The following is a 20,843-nucleotide window of genomic DNA, read 5'->3' on the forward strand; positions in this document are numbered from 1 at the left end:
GCTCCAGTGCATCTGTTTGAGAGGGAGGGAGTGGGAATAGAGGTGCTGAATCATGTGTGCCTTGTCCTGAGGAACAGGGATGGAGCTGGCAGCAGGGTGGCCCAGCACGGGGGAGTTGCTGTGATGCTGAAGGCATGGTACCCCGCAGAAGCTTTGTGTATAGAGGAAATTCTCAGGTTTTCCTGCAGAACTGATTTTGGGGAGGAGCATATATTAAATTGAGGCAGAGAAGTGCTGGGCTTAGTTAGCTGGAGGCAGAGCACCTGAAGCACTGTTCCCCAAACCCCTGGTGGATATCTTGACACCAGCAGGGCTAAAGAGGAGAATATGATGCCATACTTCCCCATGAGGACTTCTCAGAACTTCTGGGTAGAGAGCAGATACAGATTAAGCAGCAGTATCTCAGTTGTGATAACTACAGAAGTGTGAAGTGAGTATGTATGACCCATTCTTCATGCATTCCCTGGATATCACAGCTCTGGACAATTCGAGTCAAACAATCAGAAATTGTGCCCAACTAATATATTGGTTTAAAAATTGTAAGCCATGAATATTAGTATTATAGTTGGAGTTTATTTTATTCCTTTGCTTTTGAAGTTTCATTGTGCACTTAATGTTACACCTTCCATTTTCTCAGCCATTCTGAGAAACTTGTTTTCTTCTAATCCCATCTCTCCAGGAGCTGGAGATTTAAGAAAAACACATGATATTATAAAATACGTAATAAAATTGTAACAATTGGCAATATGGTAAGAAGAATAAACAGATCATCAACCTAAGACTACTATATGCAGCAATTCGTCCTTCTCTGTTGGTGATGCCTGAGTCAAGAAAAGCCGTATGTGGTTGCTAGAAGGAAGATGATTGCCTACTAAGTTCCAGAAATGCTGTTAATTTGCAGGTTTAAGCCATAAGCAACTATATTCCTGAGAGTAAAAAAAGAAAAAAATAGAATGTAGACCCTGAACTTGTAAATATATTGAAGTTACCAAAATATGCATTATTAAATTAACAGCTATATGTTTTTAACAAGTGATGAATACATACAAACCCCACATTTTATAAATTGTCCATAGGCTGCAGTTCGTCCATACTAAGTCTTGGTAACCCTATGCTGATAGCAAATAGAAAAGGAATAGGAAAAAGATTGAAATCTATAGTGTGCTCAGCTGATTTCTGTAATGTCCTAAAATTCACAGTCACATCCTCAATTTTTGATGCGCTCCTGTCATCCTTCAAAATTAATTTCAGGGATGTTTCAAATGCGTTCTTAATTTACCGTATGTGCTTCATTTGTGTTGTATCACTGCAATGGCATATATGTGGCATAGAGATTTTAGCCTAGAAAATAAAGATACACTGGGGAGTGAGCAACCATGAAAGAAAGGAAAAAACACTGAAAAAATAGGGAGTGGAGAAGCTTGGTGCAAAGGAAGCAGCCTGGATTTGAGAGAGAATTCAGTGATGCCAGCCTGCCTTTGAAAGCTTGCTGAAGTGTGTTAGACAGTTGGAAACAGAGTTGTAAAGGGGAAATTTAATCTCCTGCTTAGAAGACAGCGAAATTTAACTGATGCTGGATAAAGGAGAACCTCCTGTGATGCTGTATGGCTAATTTTCACAGAGAATGTTTAATTCTTTCAGATATTGCAAGACTGCATTTACTGCTTTAGTAAATAGAAATTGCTGCTTGTGAAAATCCATTTAGTAAATGTTATTTTGGAGGGTGTTGGCATCTTACGCAGCACTGGCTCTTCCTTATCCACTTTTAATCTGACCTGCTAAACAACTGCAAGTTTTCCTTCATTCAGTGAGCTTTAGCTAAATAAAACCCCCTACCAATTCTTAATAAAATAATCAGATAAGAAAAGGCATAGTATTAAGATGAATGGTTAATATGTGGAAAATTATTCAAGTCTGAAATATTCTGCCTGCAGTTCTATTAATTTTATCAATGCATATATAGTGCACAATTATGGTATATAAGAATTACATACACCCATGTGCAGTAGACTGCATGATATCTATCAAATCTTTACACTGTAAATAATTTACATTTATTGCCAAGCAGAATCAGAATTTTCCAATCTCAGAGGAAAATAAAGTCTTGTCAGCCCATCATGTTGTCATTATTACTGAATGCCTAGTAACCATTTCCACAAATGTAAAAGTCTAGACATCCTACCTCTTCTTGGATGAGATAAGTTGATTGATTCCTGGAGCCAGTTTGCTCAAGATGCAACTGTCTTTCTCGAACTTGATGTAGCATTTGCTCTGGGTAAGAAGAACAAAGAGAATGCCAGTACTTGCTTGTGCTTTGGGCTAATCTGGAAAGGGTAGAATATTTTATTTTACATTTTATATACCCCCGGCTACTAGGGAGAAAGGAGGCATTTTTCTACTGTGATACTCACAGTGCTTAATTAATACTCACCAGAGCTAAGCCCTGTAGAAAACCACAGATAAGATTTTTTTTGTTCTTGAAAGGGAGAGGCTGACTAATGCCTAAGACCCAAATTGCCATGGGTAACACAGGAAGTATGTGGTTATTTCTGATGAAGATGGTGTGTTAACGTTTTCTCTGTCTGAGGGCTTGAGTTGGTCATTCCAGTCTTTTACTCGGGAGGGACAAACACGTAAAATACTACGAGATAATGTTGGATAGCTGGTCTTCAAATAGGATTAAAAGATACCATTCAGAACATATGAGAGAAAGCTGTTTCAACATGCAAAATGCACAGAACCAGATTGCTTCCGACTGTATTCATCTGCAAATAGTAAATATATATGTAATTCACATTTCCATGGTAAGAGTTTGCACACTGCACAGAGCTTGCATAGCCAATACTTCGTAGGCAAACACTGTTGAAGTAATTCAGGGGGGCGATCAATCCAACTTGTGCCACTTCCCTAATTTGAAAAGCCCGTTGGTAGAGAGTTGCACAAGAAAGCTGGTTTGACACAAAAAGATATGCATTGAACTTGAATATATAGTTTGCCTGTGATACAAGCACTGCCTCTGTAATGCAGATTTCCTCTCTTAAGAAACATTCACTTCAAAGTGTTATGCAAACTACTGCACTCAGCAGCAGCCATAGAAATACACTGCAGCATGTCCCAGCTATTACACACACCTGTCGAGGGCAGGGATTGAAAAAACAAACAGCCAGCAAGTGCTAGGATTGCACTGGTATGATATTTTCTGCCACTTTAAAAATAAAGACCTAGGACAGGGTTGCTGTAATGTCCAACGGAAGCCTTTTGTGAATACCAAGCTATGGCATTTAGGCTGTTAACCTCCTCTCAGCCCAGAAGGAAAGATGAATCTGTTTTCTTTGGATTATCTGAGGTGCCACTACCTGGCAAACCAGAAATGTCTTCCATTTATGCACACTAAAGTGAGCACTAAGCAGTGCATGTCTTTATTAGCTCTGGAAAAGAGCTTTCCTATTCTTGTGTTAGCAAAGGCTAGGATTTATTACACCATAGTGTGGGAAATTAGTCATCCGTGGAGTAGGATATTTTCTCTTTCACATGGTTTCTCCAATTTTTGCCTTGTAAGCCACTAGCACTTCCCTGCATTTTAGATGATGCATTTGCATTTTCAGTTTGTGCATTTCCCTTTCTGGCTTTGCTCTTTATTGGCAGGTAAGAAGGGAATAGATAGGAGAATTAAGGGGAAAGGTGGTGAGCACACCCAAAGCCGCAGCAGAATGGTTTGGGAAGTGGTGTTTTTAGATACTGCCGTGGCATCTGGATACTGGGGAACTAAGTCCATACGTGCGAACTAAACATAGAAATGCCAAGGTACTTATAAAGGGCCCAATTTACAAGTCATGTGTCACTTTTTGCACTGAATAACTGAATTGTGATTGCAGTTAACACCATTTGTGTCTGAGAGAGAAAAGCGAATGTAGTGTCCCTGTTTGCTAGCACTTCAGACTTGGGACTGTAATGTAAAGTATAACATTGGGCAGTGCCTCGCCTAGTCTAATTTATGGCTTTGGAACAGCTTGTTACACACCCGGTGTGGGACTGGGTGATGGGAGTAAAGAACCCCCCACCTTTTCATGTGCCCTAGCAGCAGATTGCCTGGTCTGCAGAGCTTTGCTGCATCAAAAGTAGATTAAATCTTTATTTAAGAATCACAGAATGGTGATAGTGCTTTTAAACAGTAGCTGCTATTAAAATGTCAGCATTACTGTCAGGCACCACCGAGTACCTGAGTTAGCGCTGTTTCCCCTGATATTGAGAATGGAAAATAGACAGGTTGCTACTTAAAGTGAACTACTGTAAATGAGGAGCACAGATTTAATCCTTTCTGATATGGCTTATTATCCATCTGTAAGATTAAAAATGTATGTTGTATTACTTCAGGGGTTGCACTGACCTCTAGATTTCATGCTTCTGGATTTTACTACTTCTTAGGTACCGTTATGTTTTTATTCCACATTTTGGCAATATCAAGGCTTAGTCATATATGTGAAAGAAAACGTAAAGTTACAGATAACATGATAATTGACCATATTATGAAAACTTTAGGGATTTGTCTTGTAAGCATTGTGCAAAATGGCAGATATTGATATCTTAACTAATTATTCAATCAAGGATTGGCAGGTCAGTCAATGGGAACGATGTACAATGGACTAGAATTGATCACACTTCATTTCTCATCAATTGGCAGAGCAAATGGTAGCTCAGATGATAAGTTAGGATCATTGCCAGTCATTTTTGGGCTCATGCCTTCCGTTTTTTCTTTCTTTTTTTTTCTTCCAAACGAGAACCCCCAGACTATTTGATGAAAGTGAATGTCCTCTGATGCTGGTGAATAAAGCAATGCAGAGTTTTGTAGCCTCTAAGGGACACGAGGCTATTTCTGGCTCCATAATTGATGCTGCTGCATAGTCCTATAATCACCTAACCTTATTGAATTGTCCCCATGTGAAGATTTGATTTCAAATTTAGTAATCATTATACATCATTTATTTTCACATAGATTTACAGGTTCATCTGTAAAGTGGCAGAATTTCACCCCAGAGCTCTTTGAATGTTCAGCTCTTCACTTTTACACTTTTTGGATATGCTTGTGACACTTCCAACTTTGGTGATTTACTAGCAATTAGTAGGCTTCCATGACAGATTTATTGTAGCCTTCCAAAGAGTGATGAATCAGGTATGTGGCTACAAAGAAGTGGTTCCCTAGGACTTTTACTTAATACAGGAACACAGAGTTAGATCCCATGAAGAGCTCGGGTGTCTAAAGCAGCACTTAACCCAACTAAAGCTCCACTCCTAAAACTAAATGTAAAATTGCTGTTTAAAAAAAAATCTTTGCTTAGCTGCTGTCTAACCCTGAAAGCACATAAACCAACTCGCTGGTTCCTCATTTGAATTTCAAGTGAACTGGATGCCTACACTTCTTTTTCTGCATCTGACAAAATCTTTGCCTGATTCCTATATAAGGCTGCTCAGGAGCTGGAAATTAGAATTGCTTTCTCCCAAATGTTCTGCCTGGTTCGGCAGAGCCACCGTACATTCATACAGCTGGCCATGCCCCCAGAAACATAGCTGGAAGGGATGGTGCCGTCTACCTGTAGGATCTGTTGCTTCCTATCACCGTTGGCTGCAGGGTAGTTCATACTTGCTATGAGTTTTTTGCGTGCATTCCAGTTTCTGCTGTTGTGCTATTTTGTTCCTGTCAAAAAGGTAACTTACTATTTATCTTTTGGGGTAGGGATTGATTCCTTTGGAAACAGTGAATATTCAAAAGTAATCTAGTTGTGAGAGCACCAAATGTTTTTGCATTAACAAGCTTTCTTTGAAAATTTATTGATCTGTTCTCTTTATTTGCTTTCCCAGATGTCTATTGTTCAATACTGATTGAAAAAATATCTCATTTCTGATGTGAAACCATCCACATCTTAACAAATACACATTGAACCAAAGTAAACTATTTTAATAACTTATTTTTTTAATTAAATGCAAATGTAGCATCCATTGCAGTCTGTTAAAGCAAAGAAAACCCTCAGCGCGTTTAGCATGTTAAAAAGAAGATTTTTGCTGTGTTCACAATGTTATACAATAATTAAAAGGGAAACCAGCTAAGCCTTTAGAAGCTGTCCCCTTCTATAGAATGTAATTAATTTCTGTTTAATTATATTAGGAGGGCTGTAGTGTGATTATTATTTTTGAGGGGTAGAAATCCTGTACTGTTGCTGGTTTTTGTGTTTTGGGAAGCAGAACATATGACAGAAAGGGAATGATTTGAACCACACTCCAGCTGTAATTAAATGCTGACAAGTCAGTGGTGTTGGGCTGCTCGGTGCTTCAAGTGTGGATTTCCAGGACGGAGGCTCCTCCCGGCTGTCCTGTGCTAACAGGAGCAACAGTTTCGCCTGGGAGGATATGTTGTTTTCTCCTTGGATGCTCAAATCTGGGGAATGGACAGGCAGTGCAGACGCTGCCATGCTCATGGTAAAATTCTCACTTCGTTCACACTTGGTTTTAGGATGTCAGGGTGCCAGCTGTCCTCAGGGGCTCTCCCTTGGGAGCGTGGGGACACTTGTGGTCTCGCTGTGCCTGCGACCGGACAGGCCGAGCCAGGATTATGCTCTCATGCCATCTCCTGGCAGATTGTCACCGCGTTTGCCTCTCCTCACTGTCTGTGTCCCTTCTGCCCTGCCCTGTCCTCTGCAGATGTATTGGTCGCAGCATGCCATGGCAGCCCCGTGAGATGGGCGTGAAAGCCAGTGGGGCTGCAGGTGGGCACGGTGGGGGATCGGAGAGGATGGCGCAGGTACAGGGACGCTGTGCAGAGCCCTGCTGGGGGCTCTTCAGGCTGCGGGGGTCAGATGTTACACTTGCCCAGGGTGGACACCAGTAAGGTGGACACGGCTGCTGGGCTCTGAGGGTGTGCCAAGAGTGTGAAGCATCAGGCAGTGCCCGTGAACCACCTGATACACGTGGGTGTGTGGGCAGGGGAAGGCTGGTACCGCCTTGCCCTGCTGCGAGGCATGGGGGTTTGGGCAGCTGCAGGCAGAGTCTCCTGGCCCATTCTGCCGCAGGGTGAAGCAGCCCCTGAGGGCAGCCCAAGGTCCGTGCAGTAAAGACAGGGTGAACCGCCTGGTCACATCTTAGTTGGCTGGAGTGAAGCAGGTACCTCTGCTGAGTAGCTGGTCTTCCTCTCTAATTCTGTGCTGAAAGATGCCGATACAAAAAACTGATGATACTTCAGTGTTTCTCCCCTACAAGAAGAAAATACCCTGCTGTCTCTCCTGAGAGTTGAAACTGTGGCTCTAGAGAGGTCCAGGTTTGTCAAAGTGCTGTTTAGGTGAGTGGGCGGGCATTATTTGGGGCAGTAAAGCTGGAAAGATGACCTACATGTCCAGTGCAGAAAAACTACTTTAGCATATGCCTATTCCTCTGAAGAAAATGTTTGACAGAAATTCATTGACATGAAACAAGAATCCTGGGTTGCAGCCAGGCGTGGTACAGAGATCTGAAAAGCAAGTGCTGGTTACAGAATTCAAAAAGTAATGGTGATTTGAAACAAAGATTGAGATCCTTTGAAAGACCTCTGCAGCCTAGCACTTTAGTCATGCTGCCACATGTTGTCCTTTTCATTCTTCCATGACTACCACCACCACCATCACCCATTTTACTGTAACATTTTAGGCTGAATTTCATATACATTCTGTGTCACTAAAGGAATCAATGCCATCCACCTATCTTCTTTTTTTCAGTTCTTTGTTTTTACCTCTCTTTGCCTCTTGTTCCCATTGTGAAATGGATCCAGGGAGGGATCCAGTGAAATATACTCCCCCCCAACCCAGGAAGAAGTGAGCAGGAATTGTTTAATGTCACTACCAGGTAAAATGCACTTCAAATGACACACACACATCACATCCAAGGAGTATATAGGACTAGTAATGTAAAATAAAAAGCAGATAAAGTGTATAAAGCACCCATAAATCCCCTGGGACTCTGGTACTCTTCATTTCACCTCTTTGCAGAAGGTTTCATCGTTGCTGCTACTCACTAAAAGAGAATTCCTTTTTTTCCTGATCTGTGGTATCTGTTCTTAAACCTACCTCTTGCATCCTCTCTGTGGCACACCCTTCTACACTTCAAATTCCTTGACCAAATGCATTGGGTAACTGTGGATTTAAGTTATATCATTTCCCCAGTTACAGATAAGCTACATCTTTAAGCAAGGAATATTACTGAAGAGTGTTAGTCAAGTGCCTGGGAATCATACTTCACTCAAATCAATTAATGATAAAACATAAATAAAAGCATTTATGTGCCACAGCCACAAGAGATGGCACAGTTATACATGTCTGTGAAACACAGAGACACAGAAATAGACTTAACTCTGCTTCTAGCAAGGTCAACCCCCGTTTCCCTGTAATTAGCTGACTTGCTATCAGCTCTTCCCTAGCTCAGTTTTTCAAGGACTCCCTCTTCTCACTTGCCCTGCAGCTCAGGGTAACTTCCTCAAGACAGACCTTCCTTTCTCCCCAGCCAGCCTTTTTCTCTGGTTCCTCCAGAGATTCCAGTTAAGCTCATCCTTTTCACCCAAACTTATTCACCCCTAATTTATTCAGAACATAGTTTCAACGTTCTGCTATAAATTGAAGAGCATCTCTTTGGAGAAGCAATGCCACATTGGCAGACAGAGTGCCATCGCTTGTACTTGATTGTTAATTAGCCCTTGGTAGGTGCATTTCAGTGCTAAATGTTTCCATCTACCAAGTGTTTAATGTTGTATTAACCTGCACACTGACAAATAGACTCGATACAAACATCCTGATTGGATAAATATGTTTGTTTATTTTTGTCTCCTGATCAGGACTGCAATAATAGTAAACAATTGGAGAGACATATTTGGAATGCTTGAGATCCTTTAAAAAAAAAGACCTGAAGAGCTGAACCCTGAATTCAAAGGATTATTTTTCAAATTCAGTTGCAATCCAAACCAAGTTAAAATTATAGTGATGCACAGTTGCAGATAAAGATACAGATTTTTAAACATCTGTCTTCAAGATGTTTTCTTTTTATCTGGTTTTAGTCCAAAACCAAATATAAAAATATTTTAGCCCAAAACACACTCTCTTTTTCTACTCTACATATGTGCCTGGGAGAAATTCCCAGTGACTTTCTGCATCCTGTAGCTATTGAATGAAATGGACGTTTTGACCAGTTTTGCTGCCAGTACCGCTTTCCAGCATCTGGCTTTAGTGTCAATATGCCAATGATTATGGAGGCTACCTTGGGATCCTGCTGCAGAGGTGGTACAGCTTTGTGTACTGTTGAACCTGATATATCCTCAGAAAAAAACATTTTAAACTCAGTTGCAGTCTCTTCTGGTAAAAAAAAAAAAAAAAAAAAAAGATTATTTCTAATCTGCTTTTGTTCCCTAATTTCTGATGTGCTGTTAACTCAGAGGGGCAGAAGAAAGAGCATACAGAGCAGTCTGGGTTAATATAACATAAGCTGATGAAGATCACATGGAGTTAGCCACATGAAAATCAAAAGGCCTTGCAGAACACTGTGAGGCTGAACATTTTTGACAGTTCTTGAAACAAAGACCTTTGAACAAAATTTTGGAACAGAGACCTTTCAAGGAATGAGGAGCCTCATTTTTTATTTCAGTCTATTTCAAGATAAAGTAATACAAGACAAAATATATTTTAGAGAAAATTCTCTATGGGGTCATTAACTCTTTCTAATCAGACATTCGGTCTTAAATTTCATCTGGCCTGTTCTAGGGACTCTGTGTGCTGTGTTGAAGTTGTGTGCTAAAACTGGGTGCTGTCGGAAAGGTTTGCCTATGTCCTTGCAATTGCTATCACGTTATTGTCTGGTAGTGATAACGGTTGTAGTGGGAGTTTAGACACCTTTGAGCCAAGCAGCGGCACAGAAAGCAACAAGTGCTTGGATTTGAAAACTTAGGCACTGACTTTAAGGATCAGTGATGCTTAGCTGTGAAGCTGGGTTAGATAAAAGAAGAGACCCTGTAAAACTTGAAGCTCGAAAAAAATCTTGCATAGCCATGACAGGTGCAAAGAGAGCAGCTGAGGGCTTATTTCCATGAAGCATTTAAACTAGAAAGAATTGTCAAAACATACCAAAGCAGATGAGAAAAGTTGATGTGAGAACTTTCTGAAGCAAAAATCCAGACTGTCCAATACCTTTTCTATAGACCATTGACATAATTCCTGTTTTTGTGACACTTCAGTGATAACAATTTGCATAGTTAAGACACCGCGCTTGTGGCTTTATTGCATTTTAGTGCAAGTGCTTCGGCTGCAGAACAAAAGTAAAGCAGTTTGATGTAATATGGATGTCTATTTGCACTCCTTTTAAGATAAACATTAGGCAATAACCATTTCTTTAGAGCCTGTGTATTGTTCATATGATTCTCTCTCTTGTGTAGCAGCTCATGTTCATCAACATGATACATAAAAATTCCTGCTTGATTTTCCAGTTCTGTCTTTCATTGAGGATATTCTTTTCTTTCTCTGATTGCTTTTTCTTCTTAGACCATTACTCTAGTTGATAGCTTCAGGTTATCATTGTATCCTATCTCCCTTTCCAATAAGCCTATGATTGATAATAATCTTCCTCATGGGACACATTTATAGGATGCAGGATGGAAACTACTCTCTAAATCTTAGCTTTATATGCGCTGACAATTTGCAAGGCTGCACCTTATATTCACTTCAGGTGGCTGAGGGGAAAACATCAGCACCTGGTAATCATGCTTCCAAATAAGAAGAGAAATGCGCTCCATATACTAAAAGTTATCTTGTTGTTCAGTCTCCTGTGCTGCTTCTGCTTGTATTTTATGTACCTAGAAAGGGCTCGGTTTCTGTAGGTGGTCAATGTCCTGTAACCAAACTCATGCCTTTTCTCTCCAGCGAGAGGAGCCATATTTTAATTAATCTAATGGAAGCTTTGACTAGCAGGCAGTCCCCTGAAAAAGAGTTAATGTGCCGAAAAACACTTCACACAAGCAGAAGACTCTGCATTGACTAATGTGCTTAACAGTACTTTTTCTAAGAAAATTATCCCAGTGAAAGCTTTATGGAGTGCATTTGTTTTTCTGTTTTTCTTTTCATAATATAGCCTCATGGTTTGAAATTGAATTAGGTATGTCTAAGGACGTTTTGAAAATAGAGTTACTATATTTTTACTACAGGTTTTGCAGATGCCCATTGGTATAGTATCATGGAAAACAAAAATACTCTGTTTCTTGGAGGAATAAAACCTAGGGTGCTATGATCACTACTGTGATGAATGCATTTGCTGAAGTTTGGCTATTGCACTGTTTCTATCAATTTCTATCAATTCTATTTATCAAATACCTGAAAGCAGAGTCCAGTTATACAATTAACTCTGAAGAATCAATGGGAAATGAAGATGCTAATGTTTTCACAACATTTGCATATTCAAGCTCCGCAGCCCAAGAAACAAAGAGAAGTAATAAGAAATTCATTTGTTTTATCTTTTATCTTTTTATACAGGCATGCATTTATCTTTATGAACAGACTTGCCAGACCTTTTTGAATTGCAAAGTCTTGCTGCAAATGCTTGTTACTTGGATTTGCATAAGGATTAACAATGTTGGGCAAGTGGTATCTGCTAACCCTTTCTGTTTACTTGTGTGATATCAGTCACTGGGATACAGTTTTCAAGGCAATCAGTGCTTTTAGTTCAGTGGATAATGCAGTTTGTTTTCATGGCAGATTCTCTAACATTCCAAAAGTCTAGTTCAACAAAAATTATCAATGTATCTGCTCAGAAGATTTCCGCCCCCCTTTAAGAGCTCTCTGTACCCGCTAGCATAAGGGGAGAAGATTCCCCCCACCCCCACCCCCCCGCTTTAAGAGCTCTCTGTACCCGCTAGCATAAGGGTTAAAAAGAATGAAAATTTATCAAACTTGAGGGGAAAGTCTGAGCTGGCGTGCATAGTGTAGAAATTAAGCTACACTCCCTGTCTGAACATACGTGTGAAAATGTCATGGTCAAAGCAAAATCATCTCTTGGATCAGAACTTGGCACCACAAAATCAAAACTGCCAGAGACTTGCAGAGGGTGCGTACCACAGCAAGTTGAAGTTGGTTGAAGTTCAAAACTCTTTTCACGCTTTAAGTGTTTCAGTCTGGTTTTTTGTTCCAGCTTTTTACACACAGAAGTGTTACCTAAAATATCCCAATATGCATCTGAATAATTTTTACTGTTCAGAGAAGCCTAGTTTGAGGGCATCATTGCATAGTGTGTCAAGTAGATGGGACTTGAAAAATACCAAAGCAAACTCTTCGTGCTTGTATGCTTTTTCATTTTTAGTTCTTTTCATATTATTATGAAAGCACTGTTCCAACATCAATGTATTACAAAGCAAATATTATCAGGGAACTTGCATTATTTTCGCAGGATCATGTCTTCGAGAGTATTTGCATTGTGGAAATCACTTCTGAAGTGCACAGAAGTGTACTTCACTAATGAGACAGTCTGAGCCCCACAGCTTGCTGCAGTGACTTGCAGTTACTTCACAAATGTGAAGCTTCAGGGTTTCTATTCTACTTTAAGGTGATTGTTGGGAATTTCTCAAAGAAAGGTAGATTTGGCCTTAAAACCGTTAGTCCTCTAGGAAAATTATTAAGGAAGGAGGCACACCGATGGAAACAGCATGTATAGCTTGCTCAGGAGGGATGGGCCTAACGGCAAGAGAAGCTTTATACCTGGAGCAGTGTTGAGTGATGGGCCCACAAGTGCTGGAGCAGCCGTGTATGATGTGCCAGCAGTGGGCTGGGGATGCCTGGAGCTCTGCAGAGGTTGGGGTGCCCACTGTGGCAGGGGGATTGGCCTCGAAGCCTCTCGGAGCGGAGATCTGGGAAGGAGCAGCCAGCCTAGTTGGCGCAGTGGTCCCAAGCCAGCAGCTTGTGAAAAACCTCAGCTGCTCAAGGCTACAAGAAAGTAAAAAGTTAGAACCAAAGCTGCCAGGACAAAATACGGTATTACTGGCAAGGCATTAATTACTCAGTGCATTAATTACCCAGCAATCAAGAACAAGCCATAAGTAATAAATTACATTGAACATGGGATGAACACAGGGTTCATTAACATCACATATGAAATGCCGATTAAGCTCTGTGCGCAAGGCAGGAACATAAAAAGCAAATACTGAGGCGGCATACAGCGAGTGTCACAAGCGAGCTGCTGTGCTTAGGCCAGGCACCACGGGCACTAGGTGGGGGAGACATGAAACTCCTACCAATGAAATTATCTGCTTTATAACAAAAAGAGAAAGCTAGACTGCTCTGGATTAAGCTCACTTTCTCCTGAACCAGTAAGACTGCTTCTCATAGTGTTTATATGTGCTTTTTTAACCATTAATATAGCTCTATGCTGAATTAATCGCATTGAAAATGGAAACAGTTTTGTTTTCCTCTACATCGGTCTTCTTATTTCTACCACTGCTTTTACGTTTGGGAGCTCTTGCAGAGGAGGTTGATGGTCCAGTGATACAGTTCAGGTAGTTAATATAGAGTGAAGAAGCCCTATAGCTTTTCATTCCAGATCAAACAGAAGACAAGGATGCTGGCACTGGCTAACAAAATGCTGTAGAGGTGTTGCAGTGCAAGAGGAAAACATAGCTGTCAAGTACCTTACTGATATTTTGCACTTTCAGTTTCAAATGCTTACTTAAAGGTCATTCATCCAAAAGGAATTTGGATATTCTTTAACCTTTCTCAGTCTCTCTTGCTCTCTCCCAATACACTTTGAAGTCTTCTGTAATATTTCCAGGTGTATCTATGAGGAATGCTGATGTTGATGAACTGACAGGTGGTCTTTTTCTGCTGAACTCACTCAGTAATGAGCTGCTCCTCACTCCAGGTTTTGTTGTTGTTGTTGTTGTTGTTGTTGTTGGCCAGATGATCATTGCCAAGATAAAATACTATTTTTTTTTATTTATAGAAGAGAAACTTTTCACCTACTGATAATGGAGTGATCTGAACCCAGGGGTCTTGAAAGTAGGTCATTAAGTACTCAGTATAGGAAAAAGTGCGATTTCCAGTGCTCCTGATTTTACTGGAGGGAATTTCCTTGTCTTCTAAATCTTGGCTTTAGAATCAAAAGACTTTTGTAAGCAAAAAAAAAAAAAGATGATTTGATTTCATCACAAGGAAAATAATTATATCTAAGCGTAACATATCTTGAATCGGGAATAACATTTTTCCATTGATTTTTTTTTTTTTTTTTTTTTGAGCAATAAAGTGTCTGGAAAAAACATTTTTCTATCATTGGACAACATAGATTTTAAAGTCAATAATAGAGCAGATTGCCTCAAATTGGAAATTACAGAAACAACTGTGGCATTGGTTTTTGTTTCTGTTTGTCTGTTGGTTGGTATTAAACAAATCAGAGGGGTATGATACAGCAGCAGTACTTACCGGGCGATAATCTGTGTAAGCAAGAGTTGCCAGGAGTCAGTCTGGCCCATGATACGTAAGAGCAGTGCAAGGTTGCATTCATTCGTTATGGCCACCGAGGTGCTGTTACGGGGTTTATCAGAACCTGCTCCCTTGGGATAGCCCATCTATCCTGGAAAAGCACCAGTTGATTTTGCCATCTTCTGGGGTTCTGGGGTTCTAGCACTGGGAGCTTGCTGTCTTGTAACCTCTTCTGCCTTTATTTTTAGGTGACTGGAACTGAGAGGTAATTTGAGCAATTTGTTTGGCTGGCGCTTGGCTCATTCACCAAGTGCCCTGAGTATTGATATGACTGAGGTGTTGTAGAAGCAGCCGCATGCTCTGCCGTGTGGTGCAAGGCGCTGTGTATGCAGTTCAGGTACTCAGGAAAATGTGTTTTGACAATGGGTACCACTAAATGTCAGCGGCTTTTACATGCATTCTATGTTACGTTTCAAGCTAATTAATACAGATATCATAAAACTCACCTACCTCTCACCCTAGCCCTTTTCTGGGCGTTTTGAAGCAAGGCTTATGAGGTAAGGGTTGCATCGCCTACCTAAAATATAACTCATATGTCATGAGTTTGCTTTTTTTGATTTGCTTTTTTTTGTCCAAATATCACTGTAATAATTACCGTAACAGAGAGCTTTCTGTGGAGTTAATGGCCTTCTGGCTTAATGGCCCCTGGTTATTCTCAGGCCATCAACTTTTCCCAGCTGGTCATCAATCCCAAAGAACTGCCTTGTGCCTCCATTATTATTGCTTAAGTAGATGACATTTCTGGTGCAACCGCTGCCTCCCAACGAGATGATATTACAGCCAATAGCTTTTCCCCCCCTTGCTTTCAATATTGTCAAAGCATTATGAACAGCTGGTACCAGAATATTGTGGCTGTTGGCTGTGAATTCCTCTGATGATTTTTAGGTGCGAGTTTTGTGGATTTCAACTGGAAGAATCTGAGTGAGGTGACTGAAAATGACTTGCCTGGAGCAGCTACATGGGCTCAGCCTCCATGCATCATTCAAGAAGTAGCTGGGCAATACCTGAATGTTTCAGTCTAAGGACTTTTACCCAGAAGGAAGGGTTTTTCAAACAAGATTTCGGACAGATGTTTTGGGGGTTATTAATGTTTATCATCTAGCAAATGTTGACATCACCTCCCTCACCACCACCACCACCCCACCCCCCCCCTGCAAGTTTCCACAGCTCCACTGATGGGCACCCTTGTCTGCTAACAACTGATGGATTCTCTGGCAGACTTTTAAAAGAAACAAGTAAGTTATATTATAGCTCAGTAGGCCAGAAACCAGCAGAGATTGTTTAGGTGAAAATGTCTTGCTATGTGGATATTCAAACCCATGTGAGTGAACATTGGTGCTGACTACATTTCCTTTAACCTCATTAGCACTTCATCTTGCTTTCCCAAGCATAATGGTGGAGCAGCTAGTTCACCTTACAGCCTTTTGCTAGGTAATTCATCAAAGTGGCAGGTGAAAGCTTAAAGGAAAATGCATGTAAATACTGCATTAGGAGCCTTGGCTCACAAAGGCATGAGCATTTCTACCCATATCATTAGCTCTGGATTACAGTCCATATACATGAAAGACGAGGGACTTTGTTGTTTGAGGAAGATGGAAATACAAAGTTTACTGGTTGTGTCATTATGCAAATTTTATAGTGTAGTTATTTTGTCTTTCATTAAGAAGTACTTCGTCATTTATTAGCTATTCTCACAGAAAAAAAGCTCAGGCTGCAACCACTTACCACCTTCAAAATTAAAAAAAAAAGTTACTTAAGTAAAATACTTCCTTTAAATGCTAGGGGCCAAAACATTTCCAAAAAGGGGCTTGAGATTATCTCAAACCTAGGTTCTGTCTTCTTTTCAGCTTCAGAGTTTTAAGCTGTTCTGCACAGCATACTGATTTAGGCATTTGATTCTTACATACATGTGGTTGATAGTAAGTGTAATTGTATGTCATCCTAACTTCTCCTCATTGCTAGTAAACCTGCCAAGTTTACACCTGGAGACACGCTAGCTAGGTTTGTAATGACCAGCATTGTCATGTTAAGCATTGTAAGGACCAGCAAGCTGCCATGGAGAGCCACAGGGCTTGATCTTGGAGTGCTGCAGCCCATGGTGTGTGGTGGGCTGTCCCTGGCTGGACACCAGGTGCCACCAAGCTGCTCTGTCGCTCCCCTCCTCAGCAGGACAGGGAGGGGGGAGAAAATGAGATGGTGGGGGGAACCTCTTGGGTCAAGATAAAGGCAGTTTACTAAAAGCAAAGCAAAGGCTGTGCACAGAAGCAAAAGGAAAACAAAGATCTTATTCTCTACTTCCCATCAGCAGGCGATGTCCAGCCACTTCCTGGGAAGCAGGGCTTCAGTGTGCATAGCAGTTGCTCCAGAAGACAAACACAGTAAAAAATTACCCATCCCCTTCTTCCTCCTTTCTCCTAGCTTTTATTACTGAGTGGACATCACATGGTATGGAATATTCCTTTGGTCAGTTGCGGTCAGCTGTCCTGGCTGTGGCCCCTCCCAAGATCTTGCCCACTCCCAGCCTCTGTGTGTGTGGGTAATGTTGGAGAGACAGCCCTGATGCTGTGGAGTAGCAGTAGCCAAAATGCTGGTGTGGTACCACCACCTCTCCAGCTACCAGTACAAAGCACAGCGCTATGAGGGCTGCTATGGGGAAAATTAACTCCATCTCAGCCCGACCCAATGCAGGCCCTCATTGCCAAAGATGGGCTTAGGTTGTTAGTGCTCTTCAGAGCCAGTGAATGCTGTAACCGCCTCCGCACGCTACAGGATCGGGGCCACTGCTGTAGGGCAGGAGATGACTGCTCCCAGCATGTTGCATGTCTGAGGTGGAGCCTCTGGGATTAAACAAACCTGTTACTCACCAGGAAGAGTGAGCAAGGTATTGGAATGCCATTCTTTATGGCTAATGATGAAATTAAAATTCTGATAGACAACCTTAGGGAAGAAGATCAGTAGATCAAAATGATCATGAACCAAAATGGCCTTCCAAGGAACTTCAGACCAGTGACCAATGAGTTCAGTTTGTTTGCCTTTTTTTTTTTTTTTCCAGAGAAATTACAAGATACACACTCTCTCTGTTCTTTAATCTGATGTTACTGATCTTAAATATTGCAAGACACTTTCATGGAGGGCCAGAGAGGCACACCTTCCAACAGTCTTTACCTCCCAGTTTACTGTATTGTTAAAATTAGCACTTTGAGGATCCTGTTAACCTTTTGCCCCTTTTTAAGTTCTGGTGCTGAGTAGCAGATAGATACACTTACATACTGCTCTTACTGGTATCTATATTGGTGGCATACTTCAGTAATGTGATTTATAATGCATTTTCATTTTCATGAAAGCTTGTTTTACTCTCCTGATGCCATTAGGTCAGACACTCACTGAACAGGCACCTCCTGTTCCAGTTTGCTGGGTAACTTTTAAAGGTGGCCTGACAAGCTAGAAAAAGTTCAGTGAGCTAACTCAGTCATGTAAAATACACGCAGACATTAATGACCAGCTCTGGCCGCTGAACCACAAAGGAGATACAAGAGCACTGCAGTGGTAATGGCACCAACCTGGAGATGGCCTGGAGGGATTGGACCAAGGTATAACTCTCTTCCTTTAGCAAAATGCCCTGACCCCCAAGGTTGAAAAGCTCTTTACACCTGTGTTTATGAGGACTTACAATTGAATATTTCCTGCAAAAAATTGGAAGAGGAAAAATCAAAAATACTCCAATTATAGCTCCTTTATGGCAAGTGGAAGAAGTACAGTCCTATGCAGCTGGGAACAGTATAGAAGCTGTTGTGATTACTGTGTATGATGCAGCAGTGGAAAGGAGGATTTAAACAGTGGCCTTAACTCCTCAGAGGAACTTTAGGGGCTATACATCTATACCTCATTTTCTCCATCTACAAAATTTACAGGTAATATCTCCCCAGGTATTTGGGAAGACTGCTGGGCAAGATTTACATAAAGTCCTCTTGAGATTTTTGCTGTAAAATATGCCATGTACATACAAAATACAGTTTTGTAGTGAATGGGAAGATGTTTACAGCTAATTTTGAAGTATGTATGTTTTTGCAGCCTTTAAAAATGCACTGCAAGAGTTGTGCACTGGTAACCAGCTCTGGACACCTTCTGGGAAGTAAACAAGGTGACAGAATCGACGAGACAGAGTGTGTAATACGAATGAATGATGCCCCTACTCGAGGTTATGGAAAAGATGTTGGAAACAAAACGAGCCTTCGAGTGATTGCACACTCCAGTATTCAGAGGATTTTGCGAAATCGCAACGAACTCTTAAATATGAGCCACGGTGCTGTGTTTATCTTCTGGGGTCCTAGCAGCTACATGAGGAGAGATGGGAAAGGCTTGGTGTATAATAACCTGCAGCTGATGAATCAGATACTGCCTCAATTAAAAGCATATATGATTTCTCGCCACAAGATGCTTCAATTTGATGACCTGTTTAAACGGGAAACTGGGAAAGACAGGTGAGAACTTATGTGGATACATTTGGGGGATGTCATACGGTAGTAAAATAACGTAGTTTATATATACCAATTTCAGATCTGCTCAGAGAGACCATCACACCCATTAAATCCTCTGCCTCATGAGTTGTAATATGGTCTGACATGCCAAATAACATCACTTGTAACATAAGTAAAAAATACGCATCAAAACAATTTATATGGAGTATTGCCTCATCAACTTAGAATACCAGAACCTGGATGTACTGTTTATACAGCCAAGGAGGCAGGAGCTGTTTAAATCTCACTTCAGGGTAATATACCTGAAAGTTTTTTTACTGATTCTGAAAAATCAGAATGGATAGGTTATGTTTTCTTATAGAGGAAATGCCACCATTCAGTGAATTATAATAGCTGTTTATTGAATTTAAGCATTCTTGGAACATTGCAGCTGTAAAGCTTCTTGTAAAACAAATAAACATTAGTCATACATTAGGTGCTTCAGAACAGTTCATTTTGTATTTCCAACTGGGAAAAGGAAAGTTATTATGATAGTTACATCTTCATGAAACTGTTTATGACTTATAGGCTGATCTTCAAATGAAATTTTTAATAAGTGACCCACTGCAGGACTTGAGCATTTTCACATATAATGTTTGAAAATGGGCATATAAACAAAAGACTTCCTAGCAAGAAATACATTTATTTTTAATGAACTCCTATTTTTTACTTATTAAATATGCTGCTGTTAAAATGGAACAGGGTCCCCACTTAGGTACAAATGAAGAGGTAGGTTTATTGCACAGTAACTCATGGTGAGATTTTCTAGCTTCACAGATACTGTACATACACACCAAAGCCTGGAGCTGGGCTTGATCCTCTTGTGGACAGGGAGGACTTAAGAGCACAGACTTGGTTTTCTGGGCTGCACGACAAAGGCAGCACCAGTGTTGTATCCTCTGAGCTGATGGTGACTATATCTTTGCTTCACATTTGCTGCCTGTGTCTGTCAGACCCCACAGTTTGCTTGCAGAGCTCTGTTCACTTAGAGCAGATCAAACCATGTATCCAAGTTCTTGATTAACTTGCAATAGCACTAGAGCACACAGTAACGTGGTCAGTTTCTTACCATTAAAGCTGCTTTCTGTCCTCAAATTGGTGCTTGTGAGTCTCTGCCAGAGGCTCTGCCACTGCCAGAACGAGAAGGAAGGATAACAAGGGGAGATACCCTGCCAGTTCTGATGGGTAACTGTCTTTTCCAGGTTTGTTCACCCAGAGTAGGGCGAAGTGAGAAGGCGTATTAAGCACTTGAACCCTTCAAGAAAAGCACAAAGGGTTATTTGTGTGCCCAGTATTTACAAAGGCATCAAAGTTAACAAAGCTGTAGTTGCACTGTAACTTGGGCCATCATCAGCCCTAGGGTCAGACCTGCACACAAGGAACTGTCATCTCCTTGCCTGGATTACTCTCCCAGTGTAAGACCACATGCAGTCCCCAGGTTTGAGGAGCAGTTTACCTCCTCTGCTTCAGCCTGGCCAGTTCTGCCACGGGGAGCCAGGGTCCCATGCCTTTCCTGACACTTGCTGTGCAATTCCAGGCAAGCTGCTTTTCCCGGTTCTGCATAACCCGTCTGGAGCAGGAAGCCTATAGCTGTGCGTGTGATGAAAGCACTTCTTTCTCTGCACAGGCACCAGGCTCAGGCTTGGCTCCTGAAATATTCTCAAGGCATTTGAGTCGTTAGTGACATTATAACAAGTTTATAGTGGATGCAGTCATGGGTACCCTGAACTCCCAGTGTGAATCCAGGGCACCTGGATGCTGGCAAAATTCAGCCTCACGAACGGGTCCTATTGCTTTTAAGAAACTGCAG

The 20,843-nt window shown here is 41.2% G+C and overlaps 1 protein-coding gene across 1 annotated transcript in view; it reads left to right on the forward strand.

Annotated features, from left to right (window-relative positions):
* The first annotated feature begins 6,709 nt into the window (after positions 1–6,709).
* Positions 6,710–20,843, forward strand: part of ST6GALNAC5 (ST6 N-acetylgalactosaminide alpha-2,6-sialyltransferase 5) — a 23,804-nt gene continuing 9,670 nt past the window's right edge. The window contains exons 1-4 of the mRNA XM_035893553.1: positions 6,710–6,793; positions 14,705–14,721; positions 16,479–16,647; positions 18,588–18,997. Of these exons, the coding sequence (XP_035749446.1) occupies positions 6,710–6,793; positions 14,705–14,721; positions 16,479–16,647; positions 18,588–18,997 (680 nt within the window). The remainder of the gene's footprint in view (positions 6,794–14,704; positions 14,722–16,478; positions 16,648–18,587; positions 18,998–20,843) is intronic.

The sequence above is a fragment of the Egretta garzetta genome, unplaced genomic scaffold (genome assembly GCF_000687185.1).
Source record: "Egretta garzetta isolate BGI_Z169 unplaced genomic scaffold, ASM68718v1 scaffold75, whole genome shotgun sequence".
NCBI lineage: Eukaryota > Metazoa > Chordata > Aves > Pelecaniformes > Ardeidae > Egretta > Egretta garzetta.